The sequence below is a fragment of the Saccopteryx bilineata genome, chromosome 2 (assembly GCF_036850765.1).
Source record: "Saccopteryx bilineata isolate mSacBil1 chromosome 2, mSacBil1_pri_phased_curated, whole genome shotgun sequence".
In the NCBI taxonomy this organism is placed as follows: Eukaryota; Metazoa; Chordata; class Mammalia; order Chiroptera; family Emballonuridae; genus Saccopteryx; species Saccopteryx bilineata.
In genome coordinates, this window is record NC_089491.1 from 341,409,709 (window position 1) to 341,432,164 (window position 22,456).

Sequence of the window (22,456 nt, forward strand, 5' to 3'; positions counted from 1 at the left end):
GCTTCTCCTATGTGCCCTGGCTGGGAATCGAACCCGGGTCCTCTGCACGCTAGGCCGATGCTCTACCGCTGAGCCAACCGGCCAGGGCCCTGATGATTCTTTATGTGCCCTGACCGGGGATTGAACTCACAACCTTGGTGTTATCGGGAGGATGCTCTTGACGAACTGAGCTACCTGGCCAGGGCTTTCACCTACTCTTTGTAAATAAAGTTTTATTGGAATACAGCCATGTCCATGTGTGTACATAATGTCTATGGCTGCTTTGCCGTACAATAGCAGCGTTGAATAGTTGGCAGCAGACATAATGGCTGGCAAGATGAAAATATTTGCAACCTGGCTCTTTAAGAACAAGCTTTGTTGATCACTGTGCCAGATCAGTGGTTCTGAAAGTGTGATCCTCAGACTAGCAATCTTTGCATCACCTGGGAGCTTGTTCAAAATGTGAATTATTGGTCCTCCCTAGTCCTATAGAAATTCTGGGGGTCGGGCCAGCAACCTGTGTTTGAGGAAGCCTTTTACATGACTTAGACATATTGAAAGTTTGGGAAACCTTGTTCTAGATAAATGTTTCCCAAATGTTAGTCATACGGATCACCTTTACTATTTTTTATCCTGTTTTTTCTTTATTTAATATTTTTTCTTGATGTCAATTCACTTTCTAAAAATTTAATTTTAAAGTTTAAATCCCCAGAAAGATAAATATGATGAAAACAACATCGTGTTATAAGAGATAACTAGACTGTTGTCACTCTGCTAAAAATTAGAACTTGTTAGTGTGACCTGTGGTGGCGCATTGGCTAAAGCAGGGGTCTCAAACTCACGGCCCACGGGCCGCATGCGGCCCGCCGAACAATTTTGTGCGGCCCGCAGACTAATCCACGAAGTTCAAAATATTTTGGATAAAATTAAGTTAAGCCTAGAGGCCTACTTGTATTTTTCATTTCTCTAGCATCCTAGCTAGATATTAGCTTAGTTAACAGCAGTTGTGATGCGAACTACAGTTTCTGGTCGTTTTGTGACACTGAGTAAACTACATGTACGATTGTGCTTGTTGTACTGATTTTTTTTTGTTTTCAACTGCAGTGAGAAAAGTGTTGCATAACAGTTGCCTTTTGTAGACCTAGTGGAACGGCTGTGATCTTGCTCTGCGGCCCACATGCTGAGTTGAGTTTGAGACCCCTGGAAAGCATCAACCTGGAATGCTGAGGTTGACGGTTCTAAACCTCAGGCTTGCCCAGGCAAGGCACATATGAGAAGTAACTACTATTGCAGGTTGATGCTTCCTGCTCCTCCCCTCCCCCCCTCTTTTCCCCTCTCTGAAATCAATAAATAAAATCTTTTTTTTAAAATTAGGATTTGTTAGATATATCAAACACATACTAAGCACCAGTGGAATCTTTTTTCTTAAATAATCACCGCTAAGTGATTCAGTGGTGTTGAAAATGTCCTGTTGGTGAAATCAAATAACGCCTAAAATTATCTTTTGAACAAATGTCCTACTTGAAAAGTACTGTTCTGATTATTCATGTGAAAGTGAAATTGCTTGAACTATATAACCAAAGCCCCTAAGTAGAAATGACCGGATATACCTACATGTGAGATGGAGAGGTATAGGAGGCCCTAGAGAGATCCATCTAGATTTGTTTGGTGAAATTACCTCTTAGCTTGACTGTCTCACATCTCCATTAGTGTTTTGGTGTGGTGGTCACCAGTTCTAGAGGATCCATCCACCTGTTTCATAGTAGGACTGAAAAAGTGTCTGGTTATTGGGGTGCTTATCAAAGATAACCCCTGCACTAGTAACGGGTGGGGGAGTGGTTGTGACTCTACATTATGGATGGGGAACAGCAGGGTGAGCTTACTAGGAAAACCGTTGCTCCACCTCAGGTTTTAAAAAACATGTATTTGTATTTTGAGAAGTTCCTATGTTACAGTTTAATGTGACTCGTAGTATTAGAGGGAATATTTCCCTAGTCATTGTCTTTTGTATATTTATTTGTTGACGTGTTTTAAGGTATTGTAATTGCTGATAGGAACAGAATCTTACTTTCCTGAATATTTCTAATTTGCTGAATTGCTTTAGTTATTTCTTTCCTTTTAGAGATTATTGACATACTGGTTTCTGTTGTGTTTTGACTGCAATAAAGTAGTGTTAATAGGACTAATCCTAGAGGGACTGAGAGTCTAATGAGGGATGGAGAATTTGCCCATAAACAATTGTGTTTATTTTTAAGCAATGAATTCTATGATACTGATTAAAGGTATCTAATTTTGAAAAAAGTATTTAAAAAATACAATCAGACACCTGTAAGGATGAACAAATGTTATTTCATGTATTTTCCCCTATATAGTCCCCTACACTATGTAGGGAAACATAAGGAACTTCATTTGTAATACTTGATTTTAGAAGCACATTTGGTGTGTATTCACATTATTTTGACTTTGTTTTCTCATAGTTGTAAGGCTCAGTCTCCTTCATGGTAATCTGTTTTTCATTTTAACTTCTTTTATCATTGAGTTGTCTGTCACTTCTGTCCTTTGATAGTCTCATTTCTTTTCCTTTTTTCTTTTTGCCATTCATTTTAGATTTGAGGAGGCTCTGCTTAGCTTTTATAGCTATCATCAACCGGTGAGAACTTGTCTTTTTAATAGATAAACCAGCCAATTGCTTTTTCTTGGTTCTTTTCAGCTATTTAGTCATAGCCAGAGATAGCTTTCACTACTTCTAATTTTGTGCAGAGAAACTTCTGAGTGCTAGAAGGCACCAAGTATCCAGAATACAAATGTTACTGAATCAGAATTGCAGCTCTGCAAGTAAGTATCAAAATAGAAATTTAGCAGGCTGCAACTTTTTTTTTTTATGCTGTACTTTTTAATGACTGAATTTTATGGCATATATTCATAAAACAGTCTGTGTAATCTACTTTTAGAATTTAATTTTCAGGAAAGTGTTCCCACTTTTCTAATGTATTAATTCTAAGGCAAAATATGTAGATAGATTTCCTAAAGCGTGTATCTTCCCAGAAATGTGATACCATTAACCCCTGCCAGAGGCCAAGACTATATGCTTATATAATGGGAGAAGATAGGGTTGTGGCAAGGGGCGGAATAAAGCTGTGGGAATGTAACTGCTTTAGCATTCTCTTCTTATATTCCATTACCATTCTGATAGCTCTTAAAGAACCTGTAAGCTTTTATACCAAGGCTGTTTCCCAGTCTCATTCTTTATAATTTTGTTTGAATTTTCATAGAGAAGTAGGCTGGTAGATTTTATTAAAAAGTTATTTCAGCATTATTAATCTTATAATCATATTCAGCAAGAATGAACTTGTTCTAGAAATTTCTTCTGCAGTAGGTATTGCATTTTTAAAACATTGGGCTTGTCATAAGGATTGTGGTGGGGTGTTATTAGTACCTGTTTGTGATTATGAATCTTAGGACCATATCAAAGTATATATTAAGGGGGATAGCCTTTCTGAACTGTAATACCTTTATTTTCGTATTTTCTGAGGGAAAGAAAAGCTGCTACCACTCAGTATGATTATGAGTTCTGTTAGAAAGAAGTGGCTTAATATTACATCTGGAAGAGAGAATCCCATAACGGGTTTTTCCCACTGCCATCTTTGAGCATACTTTCTTTCCTTTTCTAATGTAGTAAATATATTTCTGAAAGTTTTGACATGTGTTGAGTTATATTAAATGTTTTCAAATTACTTGTAACCATTTAAGACATGGTAGTGAATCCTTTTATAAAAGAAATGTATACTTTAAATTGTATAAATATGCAGTGAATTAAAGTAAATTTTATTAACAAGGGAACATGGGGTAATTTTTAAGGTTAATTACAGAAGGGTTCCTGTAGGTGAGTTTTAGGCTGAATTCTAAAGGAACAACAAAGGTAGGTGGGAGAAGTTAGAGTTGGTGAGAAAATTTGAGGAGGGTATAAAAGTGATTAGATTGGTTCTTTAGTGTAATAGTCACTAGGCAGCAGTAGTCACCTGCTTTTACCTTGGTTCCACATGAGGACAGAGTTTACTAGTACAGGGTTGGTCTTCTGCCCTGCTCTGTACTAGACTAGACCAAACTAGAAATTGACTGTGGGTCTTTATATAGTTCCCACCTTATTATGTGGATTCAGTAGCTTAAATTGTAAGAAATGATGATAAGAGGGTGGAACATTTCTCTGCATTTGACAACTGAAAGGCACAGGGAAATGAGAAGCTTGAAGCTTTCTGTTAGTTACCCATCTCTCTTTCTGGCTTTGGCTTCCTTTCACTGAAGAGGTGTGGATTTTATTTTCGAGGGAATCCTGGCCCAAACCAACAGTGATACATGGCCCCTAACAAGTGTACCTGTGGGGAGAGGCATGGTTGTCACAGTGGAGAAGCTGGGAGGACCTTCCCCCACTTATTGAATATATACTAGGTTGCTTCTGTTTACTTTGCGTACTGTAGGGGGGTTTCTCTTCCTTGTCCCTAAGCTAAGCTCTGAGCTAATTGTATACAAGAGAAATTCTATTTAGTTGTTTTTATAAATTGCTTGCCATTAATGCCTGATAATAATGCAGTAAAATAAGGGTTCTTCATACCATTATGTATGTCAAATATTACAAACTTTAAGGTTATTTTGAAATTATAATACTAAACTCAGTTCACTTTTGCTTAGCCTTCACAGTTGTTGATCACATAGCATGGTCATCCACTCACAGCTTAAAAAAATACAGGGAGCAGCGAAGAGAATGGGTAAAGTAAAATTTTGATGTTTTTAAAATAGCACCTAAATCTCTGAAAGTTAATTTGAATTATTGTTTGTATGGGAGGGCGAGGGTGGGTGGTGCTGGAGGGCTGGGGGTGGATATTGGGAAAATAGCATGCACCATGTACAATGTCAGAAACCATTTAGGCTAAGGCTTTAAGTTTAAGCTTTTCGTTAAGTTTCAAGTTTCAGAAAAGGCAGGACCATAAAATGGCAGTTTTGGGATTTACAGTGTGCTTATTTTTCCCTCCCAACAGATTGAAGGATATTTGGAGAATAGCAGTATTTAAGCACAGTTTGGGCAGGAGCCGCCTTTTTAGAGTGTTCGTATTCCCTGAGTGAAACTGCCCCAGTACCATTGCTGAAAGACCTTGAGAGAAATGATAGACATTCCACCTGTGACCCAGGTGTTCCCAGATGTAGACTGGACAGTAATTCATGAAACTCATGAAGGCATTGAACAGAAAGAGATTAAGGGAGTTGTTACTCTATAGTGAGTTGAATGGTAGGAAATATTAATAGAAAATGTGATGCTTTCATTTAAATGAAGAACACTATGCCTGCCAGAGTTCTCAGGTCCCTAATTCTAAAAACTTGTCATTATAGTTATGTACAAAGTCTAATGAATTATTGTGGAAGTTATAGAGCAGGGAGACATCCATGTTTTTATGAGTGGGACATTTTGTTGTTAAATAACTCTGAGGCCTTATCTCTGCCCCATTATTTTTAAACTTTTAAATTTTTTTAACTTTTGTTTACATACTAGAAACCTAGATTGAAGAAAAAATGAAGTTATTTAAGAAATCAAATTTTACCCAGGAAATATTCTGGCCTACCTTTGCTATCCCCCTACATTAAGCCTTTTGCCAAAGCTAAATATGATTTACTTACATTTCCCCAGGCCTTCTCTCTAAGCTTTGTAAAAGATATTCCAGTTTGGAATACTCTTTTTTTCTTTTCTCCTTTGATCTAAGTCCTATCTTTCCTTCAAATTTTGGCTTCTACTTATATGAAACCTTTTCTAACCTCTCCGGTTCTTGATGTTTGGTCATTCTAGTTTTAGAATTCCTATACTGCTATTTGAAACATCCATTTGACACTCAGGCCATGCTACATTGTATTACTACTTGCTACTTCATTTCTCTAGCAAAATCATGGGCTCCTTGAATGTAAAGAGCTTGTCTTCCGTGCCTCTCTGCAACCTCATTGTGGACCAGACCACAACATTGGGGTCCCTAATAGGTTTTTTCCTATGATTTCTCTCAAATGTTAGTGTATATAACAGGGCAATTGTTTTTGTTTTTATTTTATAATTTAGATTATGTAAATATGCCCAGAAAACCCAAAGATAAAGTATACTGAATGCATAAAATAATTCCTATAAGGAGATTTGGTTTATATTTGTTCCCTAATGATTGTAGACCCGCCCCCCCCCACTTTTTTTTTACCAATGGGTAGTGTTGTGCCTAGTTTTGAAAAACATGGTTTGGGCCAGATACCTTGACAGAAACCAAAATTTATGGTAATTTTATTTAAAATTTTTTTTGTTGGTTTAGCCAAATTATACTGTTATGGCATAAGCCCAGATTTATTAAATACTACATGGACATGGTGATGTAGCCAAATTATTTAAAAATGTTAAAATCTCTTAAGTAAAAGAATGCCAATAAACAGATACTCATTTTCTAGTTCCTCTCAGTGTATTTTTCTGTAGCTCCAATTACTAGGGGTTTTATGATATTGTTTTAAAAGTTTCTATAATATATGAACTGATTTTTGATAGCTGTGTATATTGTGTTTACTACAGTTATCAAATATATATAGAGCAACCACTTATACAGGAAGAAGTTATTTTAAATACTTCTTGGCATTTATAGAAATTGATTTCTTTTAAAGCTCATCGGGGATGTTTGCTAAATTCGTATTTGAAATTATTTATATTTTATCCGACAGCTGTGTCTTCAGGACACATATGTCAATATTAGATTTAATGTTGTGATTGCGGAAGCAAAAAGTCATCCTACTTGGTAAAATGTTTGGTAAAAGTTCTGTGAATCTTGCTTTTAGTCTAAGGCCTGGCTTATAACCTTGAGCTGCCCGTTTGACAGAGCATTGGAATCATCGCAGTTGCATGGATAAAAAGCTGAAGCTACTTGGAGCAGGGAGACTCCTAGCCTTGGAAGGAAATTTTTTCTCTACTTAAAAAGTTTATATCATCTTTGAGTTTCTTAACATAATTTAGGTACAGATTTAAAATAAAACATTTTTTCCCCATAGCCAAGAAGCAAAATGCCTCTAACATAGCATTGTCATTCTGGTGTGAGCTTATTATCCTACTGCCATTCTAATATGAGTTGAAGGCCCTCAAAGTCTGAATGAAGTAAATGTTATAAGATTTTTTAAAACCCCAGTTGGCCCAAGGACCATGTTCCAGAGCTCCAGCCTTGGACTTTTCTTACCTATAATTAGTCATACTCTTCTCTAGGGTTACACACTTGCTAAGTAAATATTTAAAAAAAATAAAACACCCTGATTTTGTTCATTTTTGTTTTCATATACAAGAATCTTTACAGTCAACATGTACTTCTAGATGCTGTATTGAAATTGCTGGCAGAGTCTACTCTATACAAACTGAACAATCTGGCCCCTTGTTTTATTTGTAAAGGTTCAATGTATCTATGCCTGCCTACTTCAGTCTGCAAGGGAGTGTCAGAAAGGCCCCGCATTCGCCGAGCCGTGAGTTATTGCTAACTTTTCAGATGTGTTAATGAATGTGGAACAGAAGCAGTTGTGTTTAAAAGGAAAGGAGGATCATCAAAATAACCTTTATCTTAGTAGCAGGCGTGAAAACTAAATGAATCATTCCCAATTGTGGTGTCAGAAATAACCGACTTTAACTAGAGATTAGCCTCCAGAAAACCTATTGTTGAATTGCTCTGAAGCTGTCATTTTACCTATACAGTTCCCTGGCTACAAATCTGAATGTTCTTTAAGTCTTATTAAACAAGTTAAAACAATTTGAACAAAATCTCACCCCACCTAAAAATGACAGTATTCAGGTGACTTTGAGTTAAGCTCTTCAAAATAAGACCATGTAAAAGGGGTTAAGTTTTTACCTTTTTTTGTAATTCACATGTGAAAAATAGAAATTAATTCAAATAATTGAGTCACTTCCTAGATGAAGGTTTTCAGGGTGCTCCAGGAGTTGTGTGAAGTACAGCAGTATTTATGGTCTATTTTGGTACCAACAGTTCTCGCTTCAGTAATTCACCAGTAGGTTTTCATTCACCGATTTTAAGGCTAAAATAAAACACCTACATATTTTAGGGCTATCACTATATAAAGGAAACATCATTAAGAATTTTTCCTTTTTATTCCCCATAGAGATTCTAAGCAAAAAAAAAAAATATATATATATATATATATATTTTTTTTTGTTAATAGAGTTAGTTAACCTTTTTTTTTTCTTCTTAGAATCTGTAAATTTTTAAGTAGTTAGGCATCATTAGCAGATTGGATGCTTCTGTTGCTTAGGAGATGTTTTGTGTTACATGAAGACAGTGAATTTAAATGCACCCAATTAGGTCGTGTATAGCACAGGATACCTAAAACTTGGAGGTGTGGGACCTTTGGAGGCATTACAGTTAACTTTTCATTTAGGCAATGTGCCTTTGTTTGACTGGTGTGTAAGTCCTTCTTCCAGGTTTGTACGCTCTTAAACACGTTATTCTACCCTTTCTAACTCCTCCCAGCAGCAAAAGGGAGACACTTCAGCTGGAACAAAATAGTGGAAGAAATGGCGTCTGGGGTTCAGTGGGGATTCGCAGTGTGTATGCAATGTTTGCAAGATTACTTTTTATGTTTTTCAATTGATGTAAATAATTACGAAATAAGTCAATGCTTAGTGTCAAGTAGGGAACATTGTCTACCTAATGGGTCTGCTGCAAGTTGCTTAACCTCTCCAGGCCACAGTTCCTCATCTGCAATGTGAAGGAGTTGGACTCGGTAATCATTAAGGTCCTCTCCTGCTCTAAATCTTGTGCTTTTCTGAATTACTGTGTTTAACAGAATACATTGCTTTCCCACCTTGACTATTTGAATTACATGTGCAGTACCCATACTGCAACTGCATGTTGTCTAAATTAGTTTTTCTATAAAATCCTGTATAAAGAACTAATCTCTCCTGAGCTGATTATAAATGTGTGTGTGTATAGCCACACATTAAAAGCTAGTGATAGTAGTAGGGCTTTCAGAAGATAAACATTTTCCAGTTGTCTAACCTTGAATATTATTAACTTTTCTATATTACAGGAGATACTACTCGTCAACGGATCAAATTCAGTGATGACAGAGTATGCAAGAGTCACCTTCTCAACTGTTGTCCCCATGATGTCCTCTCTGGGACTGTATGTATTTACTAAATCTATTATTTGATTATTGGCATACTATAAAAATGAACTACTTGATAAAGTCTCAATTCCTTGTCAAATTTTTATACAATGATTTTTTTTTAAAAACTGCTGTTAGAGGAGGGATTTGCATCCTTATTTACTTATTTAGGTTAATGATTTAAACCAGTAACAGTGGGATTCCTCAGAAAGTTAATTGCTATAAGCATTTCCTGTTTGGAATATAGACACAGTTATTAAATAGCAGTTGTACTTTTTGTTCAGAAATAATACCAATGACTTAAAAAATTGTTTTCTTTACTGTAGAGCAGAGTAGGCTTATATACAAAACATACATTTTTGTTAAAATTTATGTACATTTATATTGTAGAGATCATTGTGGGGAAAATATGTTAGTAAATACTGAAGTTCATACAGCTTAATTTGCAAGTAGTGTCACTTAAAATTTATATTGTTGAGTCAATATAAAGCTCATTTAGCCTGACCTGTGGTGGCGCAGTGGATAAAGCGTCAACCTGGAAATGCTGAGGTTACCGGTTCGAAACCCTGGGCTTGCCTGGTCAAGGCACATATGGGAGTTGATGCTTCCAGCTCCTCCCCCACTTCTCTCTCTCTCTCTGTCTCTTCTCTCTCTGTCTCTCCCTCCCTCTCCTCTCTAAAATGAATAAATAAATAAATAAAATTTTGGCCTGACCTGTGGTGGCGCAGTGGATAAAGCGTCGACCTGGAAATGCTGAGGTCGCCGGTTCGAAACCCTGGGCTTGCCTGGTCAAGGCACATATGGGAGTTGATGCTTCCAGCTCCTCCCCCTTCTCTCTCTCTGTCTCTCTTCTCTCTCTCTCTCTCTCTCTCTCTCTCTCTCTCTCTCTCCCTCTCCTCTCTAAAAAATTGAATAAATAAAAAATAAAAAAATAAAAAAAAAGAGTTAAAGTGTTTAAAAATTAAAAAAAAAAAAAAAAAAAAGCTCATTTAATTTAGATTCTATGTCTAATGATGTTGGTTGACCTTAGAGTATCATTCTAATTTGGAAGATAAGCCATATGATAATGGGCTTTATTTAAGTAGAACAAAGGATTTGATTCCTTTTGGTTTGGATGTGTTTGAAATGATCACTCACTGCAAGTGCTTTCCTTGTAGGCACATCTGATGGTGGGAGAAGACTAGTATGAGCTAAAACATGTAGTTGACTTACTTTTTTTTTTTCCTTTGGTGACAGAGAGAGACAGATAGGGATAGACAGGCAGGAAGGGAGAAAGATGAGAAGCATCGACTCTTCCTTGCAGCACCTTAGTTGTTCATTGATTGCTTTCTCATATGTGCCTTGACTAGGGGGCTACAACAGAGTGAGTGACTGCCTGCTCAAGCCAGCGACCTTGGGCTTCAAGCCAGCAACCTTTGGGCTCAAGCCAGTGACCATGGAGTCATGTCTATGATCCCATGTTCAAGCCAGTGGCCCCGCATCAGGCTGGTGAGCCTGTGCTCAAGCCAGCGACCTCGGGGTTTTGAACCTGGTCCTCTGTGTCCCAGTCTGACTGTTTGTTAATCCACTATGCCACCGCCTAGTAAGGCTAGTTGACTTTATTTCTTACTTGCAAAAAGTGACTGAAATGAAGAAACACTTTCTGACTTTGATTTTCCTAAGTGATGAGTTTCCTTACTTAAAGGTACCCAGAAGAGTGGTTCTCCTTGATAGGAAGAGTTAAATGCCCCAGACAGGTAGGTATGAAGGCATATAGAGAAAGCACCTCTTTTTCCAATAGTACAGACTGTTAAAGCTATATTATGTTAAAATGAAATAAAGAACCTACACTAAAATATATTTATAATACTAAAAAATTTTAAAGTATAGTACCACAGGGAAAGAAATCCAGAGTCTGAGCACTTGAATTAGCACTAGGAAAGATAATCAACCCCCATGTCTACCCTTTAGAGTTTCCATAATTAAAGTATTTTCTACTGTGCTGTAATGCAGTCAAAATGTATAAAATCTATAATAATCCGTAATATACAGTGTGTCCGTAAAGTCATGGTGCACTTTTGACCTGTCACAGGAAAGCAACAAAAGACAACAGAAATGTGAAATCTGCACCAAATAAAAGGAAAACTCTCCCAGTTTCATACCTATTCAGTGCAGTTTGATGTGGGCTCACGCACAGATTTTTTAGGGCTCCTTAGGTAGCTATCCCGTATAGCCTCTACAGACTCGTCACTGACTGATGGCCTACCAGAACGGGGTTTCTCCACCAAACTGCTGGTTTCCTTCAACTGCTTATCCCACTGAGTAATGTTATTCCTATGCGGTGGCGCTTCGTTATAAACGTGCCGATATTCACGTTGCACTTTGGTCACGGATTCGAATTTAGCGAGCCACAGAACACACTGAACTTTCCTCTGTACCGTCCACATCTCGACTGGCACGGCCGTGGGCTGCTCCGCTGTATACACGGTGTTATGTCATCACCTGTGCATGCGCACATGCTGCCACATCATCCTACAGAAACTGGGAGGGTTTTCCTTTTATTTGGTGCAGATTTCACATTTCTATTGTCTTTTCTTGCTTTCCTGTGACCAGTCAAAAGTGCACCATGACTTTACAGACACACTGTACTTTGATTTGCCACATTTACTGTTGAATTTAACAGTTAAAGTCATTTTATTTACTGGCTAAATTATTACTTCAACTAAATTTTGAGAACAATTAACAAAGTAGCAGAATTTAGGTGGTTTTTTTTTTACTTTTTTTTTAATGTTTATTGATTTTACAGAGAGAGGAAGAGGGGGAGAGAGAGAGAGACAGGAACATCAATCTGTTCCTGTCTGTGTCCTGACCGGGGATTGAACTGGTAACCTCTGCACTTCTGGATGATGCTCTAACCAACAGAGCTATCTGGCTAGGGCCAGAATTTAGGGTTTTGTCTGTTTTTAATACTTAAAGATTTTGATATATTCTTCATGTACGGCATTAATAAAAATGTGACATCATGCCTGACCAGGTGGTGGCGCAGTGGATAGAGCATCAGACTGGGATGCGGAAGACCCAGGTTTGAGACCCAAAGGTCACCAGCTTGAGTGTGGGCATATCTGGTTTGAGCAAAAGCTCACCAGCTTGGACCCAGGGTCGCTGGCTCAAGCAAGAGGTTACTCATTCTGCTGAAGGCCCGCGTGTGGGGCTCATATGGGAGGGCGGTCAATGAACAACTAAGGTGTCTCAGTGTGCAACGAAAAACTAATGATTGATGCTTCTCATCTCTCCGTTCCTGTCTGTCCCTATCTATCCCTCTCTCTGACTCTCTCTCTCTCTCTGTAAAAAATTAAAATGTGACATCACAGTTGTGCTTTACATTTTATGGTACACATAATGTTATGGTCATTTATTTCTTAACTCTGAAGTTTAGGATTCATTGTTAGCTTTAATGATGGTGACATATTCAAAACCATGTAGTTCTGTTGAATTTAGGTAAAACTGGGTCCAAATTTTCTGAGGGTGTAGTCTTAATTCAACATGTTTTGTTGTAGGGAATAGTCTTTTTTTTTTTTTTTTTTGTATAGCGGGAGGGAAGGACAGGAATGGACAGAGAAGAGAAGCATCAGTTCTTCGTTGCGGCATCTTACTTGTTCATTGATTGCTTTCTCATATGTGCCTTGACTGGAGGGTGAGGGTTTCCAGTAGAGCGAGTGACCCCTTGCTCAAGCCAGCAACCATGGGGTCATGTCTGTGAGCCTGTGCTTAAGCTCACGATTGGGGTTTTGAGCCTGGGTCCTAAGTATCCCAGGCCGATGCTTTATCTACTGTGCCACCTCTTGGTCAGGCTGTAGAGAATAGTCTTCATCGTGTTAAATAAAAAGGGGAAGTGGTTGGTCTTGGACTTTCCTTGTAAAATTTTTACTCTTGTATAAGATGAATATTTTTTTCGGATTTTAACATCTCTGAAATATGCATCTCAAATTTGTTGATAGAAAAATACTGTCTTTTTTTTTTTTTTTTTTTTTCTTTTTTCATTTTTCCGAAGCTGGAAACGGGGAGGCAGTCAGATAGACTCCCGCATGCGCCTGACTGGGATCCACCCGGCACGTCACCCCCACCAGGGGGCAATGTTCTGCCCCTCTGGGGCATCGCTCTGTTGCATCCAAAGCCATTCTAGCGCCTGAAGCAGAGGCCACAGAGCCATCCCCAGCGCCCGGGCCATCTCCGAATCCAATGGAGCCTCGGCAGAGGGAGGGGAAGAGAGAGACAAAGAGGAAGGAGAGGGGGAGGGGTGGAGAAGCAGATGGGCGCTTCTCCTGTGTGCCCTGGCCGGGAATCGAATCCGGGACTTCTGCACGCCAGGCCGACGCTCTACCGCTGAGCCAACCGGCCAGGGCCAGAAAAATACTATCTTAATTGGTGACATTTTTCTCATGGTACAGTACAGAATTTAGTGATGAAGCTTAAAATTGATATTTTGTATTACATGGAAAACAGTTATTAAGGAAAGCCCTTCTAAAGGCACTTGTCAGGCCCTGGCCGGTTGGCTCAGCGGTAGAGCGCCGGCCTGGCGTGCGGAAGTCCCGGGTTCGATTCCCGGCCAGGGCACACAGGAGAGGCGCCCATCTGCTTCTCCACCCCTCCCCCTCTCCGTCTCTCTCTTCCCCTCCCGCAGCTAAGGCTCCATTGGAGCAAGGATGGCCCAGGCGCTGGGGATGGCTCTGTGGCCTCTGCCTCAGGCGCTAGAGTGGCTCTGGTCGCAACATAGCGACGCCCAGGATGGGCAGAGCATCGCCCCCTGGTGGGCATGCCGGGTGGATCCCGGTTGGGCGCATGCGGGAGTCTGTCTGACTGTCTCTCCCCGTTTCCAGCTTCAGAAAAATACAAAAAAAAAAAAGAAAGAAAGAAAGAAAAAATAATTTTCAAAGTGATAGGTGTAGTTGTATATATACTCAGGTTTCTAAACTTCTGACTTAAAATCAGTTGGGTAGGATTTAAAAAGCAACATCCTTAAAATAAATAAATAAAAAATAAAGGCACTTGTCAGGAAAACTCTGGACAAGAAATATCTTCCTTTTGTCAATCTAATAGAAAAGAGGTTGTCATGTATAAGGATGGGGTTTAGTAGTTGTGAAGCTATTTCAGAATTTAAAGTTTTAAGGGCTGGCTATATAAGACTTGTGAAATTCCAGGGTTGTCATAGAGTAGTGTTCTTGAGAATTTAAAACCTTCCATAGTGGGACTTTCTAATGACCCTTATTACTAAAAGGAGCTGTTCATGACTTCATCCTGTGTGCAAATCATTTGTCATTACAAAGCTGTGTCTTTACAACAAATCTCTGTAGAGCAACTGCTTTGCTGGCACTGTTCATACTTGTTCATGTTGAACATGTCTGTTTTCTTTTTTAAAATTTATTATTATTTATTGATTTCAGCCAGAGAGGAAGGAAGGGGGAGGGAGAGAGAAAGAGAGAGAGAGGAGCATAGATCTGTTCCTGTATGTGTCCTGACCAGGGATTGAACCAGCAGCTCTGTTCTTCAGACCAATGCTCCAACCAGTGGGGCTATCCGGCCAGGATGACACCCTTTTGTTTTTATGACCTTGTTCCTCGGATCTGTCCCTTTCAGCAGAATATTTTGTAGTATTTAGCAGAAGAATACAAAAAAATACATTCTTTGACTTTATTCATTGTAAGTGGTTGAACTTTTTATATCAAGCATTTGAGATGGAGTGATTTTTAAAAATGTACTCACCTGACAATTAGTATGGAATATTTTTAGAATTCAGTTTGATGAAAATTTCCCTATAACATTTTACCTTTTATTAAAATCTGGTACTCTGTTATAACTAATTCTTGAGCTAATGAAGTAATTAGAGGAGGAAAATGTAGAGCAAAGTATCAAACTAATTATATGAGTATATTTATATCTTTGGATTATGATTTTTATAAGAAGCATGAATATTCCTTATAACTGGGAGTTACTGTTTTTCAAAGGCTTGAGTTGAATATTTCCTTTTTCTAGTTCCACTTTCGTCCTGCCCTTGCACACGTGGCTCCTCCTTGTTTTATTTATCTCCTTTATGATTTAGCAAAAACAAAAAAGCAGAGTTGCCTTCACCACACTCCTCAAACACATTATTTCTGGTACATAGCTTCCCTGAGGAAAGATAAGTATAATATATTAAAATGCTTTTTAAAAACCTTTCCATCTGGTTCCAAGTGATCTGGGGAAAAGGTATGTGATGGTAATAATTTAATAGAAGGCATTAAATCTAAAGCAGAGATAGTAACAAAAGCTTGAAACTAAGATCTGCAGAGATGGAAATGTATACTCTTACGATGTCCCTATCCTAATTCAGAAATGGCCACTACTGATTTTATTATAGCCTTCATTGTATAATTTTAGCATTGATAGGTCATCGTGTTTTCTTGTGTAAAGTTGTCGTTTCAAAGGTGGGAAATTTATTATAAGGCTCAGAAATTGTGCTAGCCAGATGTTGCATATCTAAAGAATCATAGTATATTATGCCACATAGTAATCTCAGAGTAATTTAAAACTCAGTACTTTTTAAGATTTTTTTTTTTTGTTTTTATTAGTTTTTATAGGTAACACAGTCATCTAGGGTAGTGACTTTTAAATGTTTCTGAAATGTCCTTGTAGGCATTGCATGTAAGGATATGGGGATAGGCCAGTCTTTCCTCTTTCAGGTAGAATTTTGCACATTTTAAATATAGAGAATTTCCATGAAGTTTTGTTTAAGAAATTCTGCTCAGAAATAGAATTTAAATTTAAAGAACCGATATTGAGAAATACTTAGGGACAGGGATAAAGTAAAATTTTGTCTGCCTTTTTGAAGTAATTGAATAGGAGTTATTGTAAGAAATTCTGACTGAGTTGATTTTATGGTGTCCCAATAGGTTCTGGGTTTTATCGGCAATTTTTACTAATTGAAACTCCTTTATTGCTTCTCTAACTCTTTCTTTTAAGGCCTGGTCTAAAATCAGTTACTTGGGTGCATACAAACCTGAATTTTAAAAGTGCCTAAGTCTCTTTGCTAGTACATATGTAAAAGATCCATGAAAGTATGGAGAAGCAGAATGAATGTAAATTTCATTATAAGGGCAGGGACAGTGTTTTGCCTGTTTTGTTTTTTTTTTTAACTTTTATTAATTTCTCAGAGGGTGGGGGAGAGGAATATAGAGCGAGAGAGAGAGGGGAAGGAGCAGGAAGCATCAACTCCCATATGTGCCTTGACCAGGCAAGCCCAGGGTTTCAAACCAGCGACCTCAGTGTTCCAGATCGATGCTTTATCCACTGTGCCACCACAGGTCAGGCCCAGGAAAAGTGTTTTGTTCAGTGCTATTTCCTTAGCATCTAGAACAGTGCCCCTCCATTGTATTAAATGAATCATCAATTCACCCAGAAGTAGAATGCTAAATAAATAAATAAATCTGTTTCAAAAACTAACTATTGAGTTTCAAAAGGTAATAATTGTTCGTGGGAAATGTATTACCTGTTAACAGGTAAAGGAGCTGGAGAGTGTCCTGGGGTTACTGAGCTGCCAGTCAAAATAGGATAGCAGTGGTTTCACATGCAGATGTGAAAAAACTACTCTGTAGATATATTCAACTTTATCTTTTCCTCAGAATGGCTTGTTTTGGGCTACTTTGGTATTTTTTAATAAGTGGTTTTAGCACTAGCTCAGATTACTGGCATGATTTTTAAAAATATAATTTCTAGACTTTCTCAATTTGCAAAATGCCAGTTAACCCAGGTTTTATAAGCTTTGGCCACTGAAGTGTAGTATTTCCTATATTAAGCAGATTTGCCATTTGTGTTTTATTCTTAGTCTGTTACAAAGACATGTATTTCTTCAACAAAGATTTCTAGAGATTGTCTAACCAAAGTCACATTTGGTGCCTAAGAAATCAGAGGCACAGTAAAAGCTTCCTAGTGAATTATTAAAACTACTGTTCAACTTGAAAAAACAAGTCCTGAGTATATTTAGGAGCATTGTTGGCAAATTGGTACATCACTGTCTTGGGCTGTTCAGCTTGGCGTACCTAATACCCTAGTGAAATAACTTTTCTGTCATTCTGGATTTTCTTGCTATCATCGCTTCATTTTTTGAAATGACTTAGTATATTTCAGACTTATAGAGGTGATTATTTTTTTAAGGTGACCGACCCAGAATCTTGTATGTCTTTTGTTAAGGTTGGTCAGCATATCTATCTATTTCTTGGAATAATGGTTGAGTACACATATACACACATGTATATATGATGAACTGTAGTGCTGATGTTCAGTCTTTATAAATCAAATACAAATTAATTTTGCTTAAAATTTTTATTCTGTAATACAATAATCTATAAAATATTCTGTATTTTATTATTCCTTCAGAATCAGTCTGAGGGAAGGATCTTTTTAACATCTTTAGTAGGTTTAGTAGAAAATTTCAACTATAAGTAAAAGTGGAGAGAATTGTATGTATACTCACACACTACCTTCAGTAAATATTTTACACCTTATTTCATTTATAATCACTTAAGTACTTTTCATCCTTATGTTAGTTTTTAGAAGCAAATCTTAAGTCATGGACCTGTTATTTAGGATGACTCTTGAAGTAATTTAAAGTAGCAAAAATCGGTTATTCCCAAGCAAATAGAATGAGGTCTGGAAGTCATTGTTGAAACAGATTGCTTTTCATAGTCTGATACTTGGTTAACATACTTCACCATCACATTTGTCTTTATATGTGCTTGTTACCAAAGAACCAGGAATCATCTCTCAAAGTTCTCTAAGCTCTTTAGACCTTTTTAGAGATATGTACAGTTTTGTAAATGGCATTTTAACAAGTCTGAAGAAACTAGTATATTCTCTCAGGCTATTCATTGAAAAAGGGAGAGTGGAGTTATAAATGCATCATTTGGAAAATGTAGGTAGTGACCACAGAGAAGGGCAAACACATGGCAAACATCAAAGGAAATCACGGATTCTCTGTAACTGGAAATATTTTTTAAACTCTATTGAGTTCTACCTTGTTATGCAGCTGGCAAGACCAAATGACCTAGTACGATCTCTAGTTTGATGGTTCTTACTCATTAGGGAGACTTTTAAAAGCATTTGGTGTTTTACATTGACCTATAGAGAATAAAACATCTTGACTATATGTCATCTCATAGACTTTCTTAGGGGTTTTTTTTTTTTTTTTTTTGTATTTTTCTGAAGCTGGAAACGGGGAGAGACAGACAGACAGACTCCCGCATGCGCCCAACCAGGATCCACCCGGCATGCCCACCAGGGGGCAACGCTTTGCCCACCAGGGGGCGATGCTCTGCCCCTCCAGGGCGTCACTCTGTTGCGACCAGAGCCACTCCAGTGCCTGGGGCAGTGACCAAGGAGCCATCCCCAGCGCCCGGGCCATCTTTGCTCCAATGGAGCCTCAGCTGCGGGAGGGGAAGAGAGACGGAGAGGAAGGAGAGGGGGAGGGGTAGAGAAGCAGATGGGCGCTTCTCCTGTGTGCCCTGGCCGGGAATCGAGCCCGGGACCTCTGCACGCCAGGCCGACGCTCTACCACTGAGCCAACCGGCCAGGGCCTAGACTTTTTTAGGTTTAAAGGATCAAAAATACAGGTGTGTATGTGTGTGTGTGTGTGTGTGTATAGAGAAAGATAGATATACTTGGATAATGTAAATTGTAAATTTTCCAAATTCAAATAGTTTTTGTTTTTTTCCCTTTATGGTATTTAGTTTAATAGTGTTTGGAGTAATGAAATTTAAGTAATACTGGCCTGACCAGGCAGTGGCACAATGGATAGAGCATCGGACTGGGATGTGGAAGGACCCAGGTTCGAGACCCCAAGGTTGCCAGCTTGTGCACGGGCTCATCTGGCTTGAGCAAAAACAAAAAAAAAAAGCTCACCAGCTTAGGCCCAAGGTTGCTGGCTCGAGCAAGGGGTTACTCAGTCTGCTGAAGGCCCATGATCAAGGCATCAATGAGAAAGCAATTAATGAAGGTGTCGCAATGAAAAACTGATGATTGATGCTTCTCATCTCTCTCTGTTCCTGTCTGTCCCTATCTATCTCTCTCTGTCCCTGTAAAAAAAAAAAAAAAAAAATTAAGTAATACTGGAATTAAGTAGGGGAAGAAATAGAAAAGGGTGAGTGAGATACCAGTTTAATGAGGGTTGAATGGTGGAGAAAGGAGAGAAATCACAGTAAATATTCACAAAAATTGCCCTCAGGAAGTGACTTATTTTTCATCTCTCTGGGAATGATGCTGATGGCTGCTGTCAGCACTCACTCACTCAAGCACTTCTTGAGGATCTGCCGTGTGCCATGTGTCATGCTGGGGATACAGAAGTGGACGTGGGCTTCTGTTTCAGTTGAGGGAGTTCACATTCTGATGTGGGAGACACATGGCCAAATGTGAAAGGCAAAATGGTGATTTTAATTAGGACAAAAAAGCATGGCTAAGTAATTTAGATTGTCTGGGACGGTGGGCAAGCAGTTACTTTGGCAGAGTGGTTGGAGAAAACTTTTGATGAAATGATATTTAAAAAGAACTTAATGTTAAGAACAGTCATTTCTGAGTGGGAATGAACTTACCATATGTTGCTTCCGTACAGATATTTTTGCTGGTTCCCTATGGTATATGTGGTCAAAAATCTAAAACCCATAGCTAAATCTATCTCTTCCTTGAATGAATAAATCGGTTCAGTCCACTCTTTTGACCAGATTTATTTATTCCCATCTCACCACTTCCTTCCCCAGCGTGCTTCTCATTTTTGCCTACCCCTTTACCTCAGCTTGGAGTAGCTTTCACCTCTGCATACTAAAGCCCACCTGGCTTTCTACACATGACGGCCTGAGCCTACAACAGTGTAGCCTCTGAGCCCTGGTGCACGCTTGCTCTTTGTACTCCTGAATAGGCACTCAGTCTTGTTTTTGTATATGTTCTCTCTCTCCTCAGATAGTATAATCTTAGTGGGGCAAAGCCTTTTATTTTAATTTTATCTAGATACCTGCATATCTAGGATTCAAAATGAATAAAGTATTTCCTGATATATATATTTATATAAATTATTTTTTATTTTGTTTATTAGAATTCCATATATGAGTGAAATCATACGATACTTGCTTTTCTCTGACTGGCTTATTTCACTTAGCAAAGGGTAAGATTTCCTCCTCCTCCTTTTTTCTTTTTTCTTTTTTTAGTGAGAGGAGGGAAGATAGCAAGGCAGACTCCCGCATGCACCCCAACTGGTATTCACCCAACAGCCTCGTCTGGGACCAGTGCTCAAGTACTGAGCTATTTTTAGCACTTGAGGCTGATTCTCAGTCCAGCTGAAGCTAACCTCAGTGCTGGGGTCATGTTTGAACTAATAGAGCCACTGACTGTAGGAGGAGAAGAAAGTGAGAAGGAGGAAAAGGAGGGGGAGAGAAGCAGGCGGTCACTTCTCCTGTGTGCCTTGACTGGGAATTGAACCTGGATGTCCACATGCCGGGCCAAGCTCTATTCATTGAGCCACCAGCCAAGGCCCTACCACAGCTTCTTATCTGCTCATCTGCTGATGGGCACTTGGGTTGCTTCCAAATCTTGGCTCTTGTAAATGATGCTGCAATGAACATAGGAGTGTACATAGTGCACATACTCTTTTGAACTAGTGTTTCAGGTTTTTTTGGATATATTCCCAGAAGTGGAATCACTGGGTAATAAGGCAGTTCCATTTTTAATGTTTTGAGGAAACTCCATACTGTTTTTCACAGTGGCTGCACTAATCTGCATTCCACCAACCATGTACCTGGTTTCCTGCTATATAAAAATATATATTAATAAAAATTAGAAGAGTTTTATTTTCTTTATTCATCCAGGGGAAAATGGAGCTGAGATTGGAACATAGGCCTGGGAAAATGGGCAGTTAAAAATTTGGGAAATAGTAGAAAAGCAGGAACTCCTTTCTGTACACCCAGCATGCCCCATTCCTCTTCACCCGTCATGTGGGGCTAGTTTTGAGCAAGAGCATTGTAATTAGGAAAGAAAACCATAATACCTGTATTTATTTTAAGACAATAGTGGCATAACTTAAACTTCTATCCAGGTTTTGTTATTTCAAAGCTTTTCCCATATTATACTAGACTTTCTCTTGTTCTTTTTTTTTTTTTTTTTTTTCATTTTTCTGAAGCTGGAAACAGGGAGAGACAGTCAGACAGACTCCCGCATGCGCCCGACCGGGATCCACCCGGCCCGCCCACCAGGGGCGACGCTCTGCCCATCCTGGGCGTCGCCATATTGCGACCAGAGCCACTCCAGCGCCTGAGGCAGAGGCCACAGAGCCATTCCCAGCGCCCGGGCCATCTCCGCTCCAATGGAGCCTTGGCTGCGGGAGGGGAAGAGAGAGACAGAGAGGACAGCGCGGCGGAGGGGTGGAGAAGCAAATGGGCGCTTCTCCTGTGTGCCCTGGCCGGGAATCGAACCCGGGTCCTCCGCATGCTAGGCCGACGCTCTACTGCTGAGCCAACCGGCCAGAGCCTCTCTTGTTCTTGAGCTGGGTTTTGAAGCAAGCATTGAACCCTGGTGGCAGAGAGATGTTACAGATACGAGGAGGAAGACAGTGAAGGTCAGAGTGTAGAGACCGTCAGTGCCTAGCGGGCAGCAGCGGCCATGGAGTGCTCTGGGCGTGGTGCTGCCTCCTTTTTCGTTCCTTGCTGTCTTTCTGCTCAGTATCTGAATTTTCACTTCTCACATTTTGGTGTCTTCCACCTTTCTTTACTTGAGCCTCTTAAGATAAATAAGAAAACACAATAAAAAGACATGGGAAGAATTGTTATTTTAAACAAATAAGTAGTATGAATAAGTGGAAGAATTAAAGTCAAGTAGATGAAAAGAGTACTGTTGCTTTAATGAAGGTGGTTTTAAAAAGTGTTAAATAAAGTTACCAAGGAGAATGGAGTTTGTTTTAAAATCTCAAGTATGATGAAAGTTTTTATTTACATTCAGACACATTTTATAGAAATTTATACTGTTGTTCTCAAGCATTCTTTCTTACCATATCTTCATTCAATTTTTCTCTGGTGATACACTATATTATGATCTTGTACGTGATGCTGTTCTTTAGAAATACTTCCCAGTATCTCCACTGTTAATAGATAGGCCCTCGGAGGTCAGAGTGTGTAGCTCAGGGGTCCCCAAACTTTTTACACAGGGGGCCAGTTCACTGTCCCTCAGACCATTGGAGGGCCAGACTATAAAAAAAACTATGAACAAATCCCTATGCACACTGCACATATCTTATTTTAAAGTAAAAAAAACAAAACGGGAACAA

The 22,456-nt window shown here is 38.9% G+C and overlaps 1 protein-coding gene across 5 annotated transcripts in view; it reads left to right on the forward strand.

Moving 5' to 3' along the window:
* LUC7L2 (LUC7 like 2, pre-mRNA splicing factor) overlaps window positions 1-22,456 on the forward strand; it is a 53,695-nt gene that overhangs the window by 7,226 nt on the left and 24,013 nt on the right. For 3 of the 5 annotated variants that reach the window (XM_066262424.1, XM_066262427.1, XM_066262428.1), the window contains one exon: window positions 9,067-9,161. In XM_066262424.1, the coding sequence (XP_066118521.1) occupies window positions 9,067-9,161 (95 nt within the window). Of the gene's footprint in view, window positions 1-4,665; window positions 4,743-7,258; window positions 7,492-9,066; window positions 9,162-22,456 lie in introns of those variants that run through there. The other 2 variants (XM_066262426.1, XM_066262425.1) reach the window with 2 other exon arrangements.